Genomic DNA, 6030 nt, shown 5'->3' on the forward strand with positions numbered 1-6030 from the left:
TTCCTTCCTTTTCAAGAACAAGGAATAATCATTCTTTGATTGAACATACCCCAAAGCTAAGAGTTCAGCATTAAGCTTGGCAAACCATTGCTTGGATGTTTGGTTCAACCCATACAAAGACTTCTTCAATCTGCAAACTAAGTTGCTGGGATTGGCTAAACCTTCAGGAGCCCTCATATAGATCTCTTCTGACAGATCACCATGAAGAAAGACATTATTGATGTCCAGTTGATGAACTGTCCAATGATTACTAGCAGTAACAGCCAAAAGACACCTTATAGTAGCCATTTTGACCACAAGAGAAAAGGTTTCCAAGTAATCAATCCCATATTTCTGTGTGAACCCTTAGCAACCAACCTTGTTTTCAATCTTTCCACACTCCCATCTGCCTTTAACTTCACCTTAAACACCCATTTATAGCCGGTTGACTTTATACCTTTAGGTAAGGGCACCAATTCCCAAGTTTTATTAATCATTAAAGCATCTAGCTCTTTCTTCATAACATCAACCCAGCTAGAATGCTGTGAAGCTTCCGGGTAGCTTACAGGTTCAGTAACCTGAGAAACAATATTGATCAAAGCCCTGGCTGCAAAGGAGATAAGACTGAACTGCACCATTGCTTACAATACAGATGAAGTTATCAAAGTGGGAAGGCCATTTTCTTGGCTAATCAGATTGCTAGGTGATCTGAATGTCACAAACTTGCAGCTTGTCACACTTAATTGTGACAACCAGAGTGCTATACATATTAAGAGGAATCCTGTATTTCATGAACGTAAAAAGCACATTGAATTGGACTGCCACTTCACCGGAGAGAAGGTCCTAAAAGGGTTAATCAAGCTGACATATCTTCCTACTGCTGAGCAACTTGCAGACATCATGACTAAGGCTTTGTCTGTAGCTCAACACTCCAAGCTTTCTTCCAAGCTGCTCATGTCTGAAGACTCCATCCATTCCAGCTTGTGGGGGGATGTTGATGATATTGATGATGATGACTGCTGAGGGTCATGCTTTTTGTACGCTCTGCCACGTAGGCAAAAGTTTGTTACATCCTTCTTGCTGACTAGGCATTCTGTTAGAAGTTTGTTATGCTTCTGGTTTTGTAATAGAGCTAGTATAAATACTCTATTTGTAGCTTTATTTCATTTCATTCACTGTTAATGAAATTCTCTCCTCTCTTTCTCTCTCTAATTCTTCTTCGTTTCTACTGTTCTTCATTGTAATCAATTAGCAGATTTCAATACAAAAAGAATGATAAATGTTGCCCATGTATAAGACAATGATAAATAAAGAGGGTTTTTTTTTTCCAAAGAACCAAGGATGACAAATTATGCTACAATTGTTTATTCTCTTCAAAGAATTTAACTAGTCTGGTTCACTAGAAAATGGGGTATGCTTGTTTCCTCACTAGTTTAAGCATTAATGTCCGTTTGGATTTGCTCAAGAGTTCTTCCTTTTGTTTCAGGTACAACCATGACAATGAAGACGATCGCTCCTGCATTGATTGCTGCATAAAGAATGAAGGTACCTGAGGAGATACACCATCAAACAAACATGTCATAAAATGATATGTAGTAGCTTAAACACCACATATTTTAACTTAAAGTAACATAATCTAGAATTAGGCATAGGAATATACCACACGAACTCCATTCCATCAAAAAATTAAACGTATAGGAAATCGCCCAAGCACCAAACCAGTTAATGAGTGTTGCCAGACTACCAGCTACTCCCTTCACATTTATAGGGAAAATCTGCCAAAAACACAAAATTTTAGATATACAGACTGAAATTAACACTTGAAATAGTAGTAATTTTTGTGGTATGCCATCACCTCTGACATTACAACCCAAGGAACTGCTCCCATGCCTGCTGAAAAGGCTGATATGTATACCTAAATGGAGATTAAGATAATAGCATACGGCTTTAGCTTCCATTCATCCACATTAATTGACAAAATTATTAAAAATTTCTTGAAGCCGATAAATGGTCTACCAGTATGCCAGTGACTGCTAGTACTGACGCTGCTTTCTCTGATAGCTCATGAGCCTGATTCATGAAAAAAAACGAAACAAGAAATTTAACACAATTTATATAATACTTGAAGCAGGTTCTGTTTGGTTCATGTTAGCCGACCCCACTTTTGGGATTAAGGCTTTGATTGATTGATTGATTGATTGAAGCAGGTTCTGTTTGAGTTTTTCCATAAGTTACCTTAAGGTAGAATGCGATAGCAGTCAATATGCAACCTACAACCAGCCCAACTGCAGAAACCTATAAAAAAAGAGAGATCAGATCCTGGTTAATCAGAGAAGGTAACAAATTATGCGAAACAATACAGAACATACTTACCAAAAGCAGTGGTTTTCTTCCTGCTTTGTCGATTAAAGTCGCTCCAATAGTTGTAACCACAACCTGTAGTGCAGAAATTAATTAATAATAGGAACAGTCACACAAACAAATTATCTAACAAACAGCATGAACAGTGCTTTTCAAACCTGCAGCAAAGCGTATATTATAGTACCAATGCTTGGGGAAAATCCTGCACTTATGTAAATGTGAATCAGAAAGATATTGGTAGACAGTGAATTTGCGCAATTCAGTAAACATAAAAACTTCTTGCTTGCATTGTTTTAAATAAAAATTGCTTACCAGCCATCTCAAAAATATTGCTGACATAGAAGCAGATACCGTTAATGCCCCCAAACTGTTGGAAAACCATCAATCCGACTCCTATCTGGCATCAGAACATTGAAACCAGTTTTTAGTTTATGGATTCACAGAATTGACAATAACTATCAGCTCACAAATATAACAAGGATGGAAGTCTTACCGTGACAGAACGTAGATACCTCCTTTGAAACAAGTCAAACATACTAGCTTTTGGCAGTTGTTCAAGTTCTTCTATGTAATTCTATCAAATAAAAGACATAATATGCAAATACGAGTCTGTCAATTTAATGCTTAGCAAGTTAGCATTATTATAGTCAAAGTAATAAAGTGTTGTTGAGCATATAGTACTTGAATCTCATCAGCCTCATGGGTTATATCTGCATCTTTGCCACGGAGCTTCTGAAGTGCAGCTATAAACTCCTTTTTAGCTCCTATTTTTGCCTGTAATTACTTAGAATCCATGATCCTATTCCAATTGCATTTTATACCTAAATTTTAATATGCTTTTGTATTCTTACCAACCATCTAGGAGATTCTGGGATGAAAAATAATCCCGAAAGCAGAACAGCACATGGGATAATTCCTGCATTACATCACCCAAATGAGTCTACTAACCAAACTCAGCAATATGCTCTGTGTGTTCCCCTAAATCTTTACCGGTTAATGCTAAAGCTCTCCACGGTAATACTATGCCTACTATAAAAGCCACTGAGACTCCAGTACAGATCATGACCTGTAAAGTGAGGAAATGTGAGTAGATGCAAACTTTGTATTAATGTAGATATTAAAATTTTTACATAGATAATATATGTATATACATGTAGTCAGATAATCCGACGAATCTTGAATGGTTGGAAATGAGAGAATTGCACAATTTCATTTGCTAAGGTACAAAAGTACCTGGTTTAAGGTTGTGAGTGCTCCTCTGAGATTTACAGGTGCTATTTCCGCAATGTAAACAGGTACCTATTATATTATCATGTCATGGTGACCAGCACATTAATATATATCTGAAAACAAGTATATGTAGGACAGAAACTTTCTGTAGTACCATGACATAGCTCCAAACCATACATACCACATAGGAAAAGGCACCCATTCCGTATCCTCCTGATAGTCTTCCTATATCCAATGCTAAAGAACCCTGGTTTATTTAAGAAAACTTTATTGGTAAATCTATTTTTCTAATAGCGAAATTTACTAAAAATTAGAGAGAATAATAAGCTTTCAAGTTGAACCTTGGCAAAATAAATGGAAAGCCACCCTCCCACACAGAAAGCAGAATACACTCTCATTGCCTGCAAAAATTTCCCAATTCACAAGAGTTCAAATGAATAGATGGAAGTTCTTAAACTTAACTTTCTTTAATAATAAGTTAATTGAATTTATATTACTTCATACCCATTTCCTCCCAATAAAATCTGCAATAGGTCCACTTGTGATAGCTCCAATCATTGCACCAAAAGTCAATATAGAACCGAAGAGTGAAAACTGGAATAAAATGAAAAATGAATAATAGAAATGGAGAACAAATAAAAACATGTCAAAAGAATGCTTTCAATTATTGCTAGCTTAGGCATCCATAACAATCCAAAAAAATTTGGTCTTGGTAGTGTGATATTGTCTTGCTCATGCGTACGGGTTTGTAACAATGTTTTCCTATTATGATGTCCACTACAATGCGAAATATCATTGGCCTTTGCCGGGGTATCTTAACTCATGTGCAAGGGTGAAGTCCTATTATGGAGACCACTAGTCCACTACAATGCAAATCATCATTGACCGAAAAGATGAACAGACATAAATGTCTTATGAGTATGAAAGTAATTGAACAAAATAAAATACAAAATTTAACAAGAAAAGGGAACAATTAAAAGGTTTTCAATCTTATAGACCAGAAGTACCAAAAGGTCTAAAACAAAAATCTACATTCATTAAACCTTGATGGCTTGATAGTTCTTTCTCCACTCAGTTTTCATGGTGTTTGTGTTCTTGTTCAAATTGTAAACAATTCTAATGATCCTCTTTCATTTCGGCTTGAATAAACTCATCAATCATTCAATCAACACCAAGACGAACATAATACAACAGCTGAAGCTATTGTCAATCATGTAAATACACTTCCTATAATAAACATTTAATTATAAACCCAAAATTGCTAGCAAAACTTGCAAACTTCCCAAATCATAAATTTAAACATTAAACTGGAAAAAAAAAAGGATGAAATCGCTCAAACCTCAGCAGTAGAAAGACCAAGTTCTGCAGTAATGGCAGACTGAGTAGGAGATGAATAACCTGCCTGCAAAATAAATTCATCATAAATCTTAATTAATCCAATAAATAGGGTTGGCTACATGAACCAAGATTTTATCTCCGATACTCGTGTACAGTATTAACTTACACAAGCTCCAAACTCATAAGAGCCACAGACTGCAACAAAAGTGCTAAGATAGACCATCCATGGATGACCTCCATCATTTTTGTCCTGATTTCTGCCATCAGAAGAGGTGATTTCCTCAGGCTTTATCAATGGCTGTTGAATTTTCTCAACATCTGCCATTTTTCTGACAGATTTTAGCGTGTTTGATGGTTACACTGACTTTGTTACACATAAATACAAGAATGTGTTTTAGAGTAGAGCCGTGTAACTTGTATGTCAACCTGGCTTTAATTGTTGGGGAATAATTTAGGATATACGTTTCTAATTTTAGATCAAGCAAAAATCACTGGACTGGCCCAAACTAATGGAGCTATGATCGAAGTGAGTAGTGAGTGACTCAATTAAGCCCAAACTAATTTGAGATTTAAGTTCATCATTTGGCTTATTTCATGTACAATAAGTTCTATCCTGTAATATTTTCTCCGTCCTTTTTACTTGATCTGTTTCATTTATCACGTATGCCATGTAAAAATTTAACTATTAAAAACTTTATTTATTCATAAGTAAAATTTATAAAAGTTATATATTATGATAGTTGTAGACGTCGTTTGAAGTGCGCCTACGTTAAGCATGTATGAATATGCTTGGCACTCATAGGAGGTGGGAATTGACATATATGATTAGGGACAAAGAAAGTAGGGAGCCACCAACAAGCTTTTAAGGAACTTTGTAAATCGTTGACGGATCACAAAAGACAACCAATATAAAGGGGCAACAAAAGGCAACAACGATTGACTCGTGAAGGTTGCACCCCATTCATAATCCATGAGATTACTGACTCCATATGGTTCGGAACCACGAAAGGAGGATCGGGGATGATGGTACGAAGTGAGTCATGGAGTCACATTCGTCCATATTGGCCTCTACTCAATTCTTATAGTGAAAAGTGATTCCTGCGATCTCAAAGGCATACAAAC

General features: G+C 36.1%; 1 protein-coding gene across 1 annotated transcript; it reads right to left on the bottom strand.

Annotated features, from left to right (window-relative positions):
- Positions 1-1252: 1252 nt before the first annotated feature.
- Positions 1253-5295, bottom strand: LOC145572292 (sugar transporter ERD6-like 7). The gene is made up of 18 exons (XM_081631285.1): positions 5075-5295; positions 4910-4972; positions 4075-4164; positions 3912-3971; positions 3752-3817; positions 3574-3639; positions 3331-3406; positions 3192-3256; positions 3022-3114; positions 2834-2914; positions 2653-2737; positions 2499-2542; positions 2353-2415; positions 2215-2274; positions 1996-2049; positions 1835-1894; positions 1640-1754; positions 1253-1528 (listed from the first exon to the last, which is right to left on the bottom strand). The coding sequence occupies exons 1-18, from the start codon at positions 5231-5233 to the stop codon at positions 1413-1415; spliced, it is 1416 nt and encodes a 471-aa protein (XP_081487411.1). The 5' UTR covers positions 5234-5295; the 3' UTR covers positions 1253-1412.
- Positions 5296-6030: the final 735 nt, after the last annotated feature.

The sequence above is a fragment of the Chenopodium album genome, chromosome 12 (assembly GCF_948465745.1).
Source record: "Chenopodium album chromosome 12, dcCheAlbu1.1, whole genome shotgun sequence".
In the NCBI taxonomy this organism is placed as follows: domain Eukaryota; kingdom Viridiplantae; phylum Streptophyta; class Magnoliopsida; order Caryophyllales; family Amaranthaceae; genus Chenopodium; species Chenopodium album.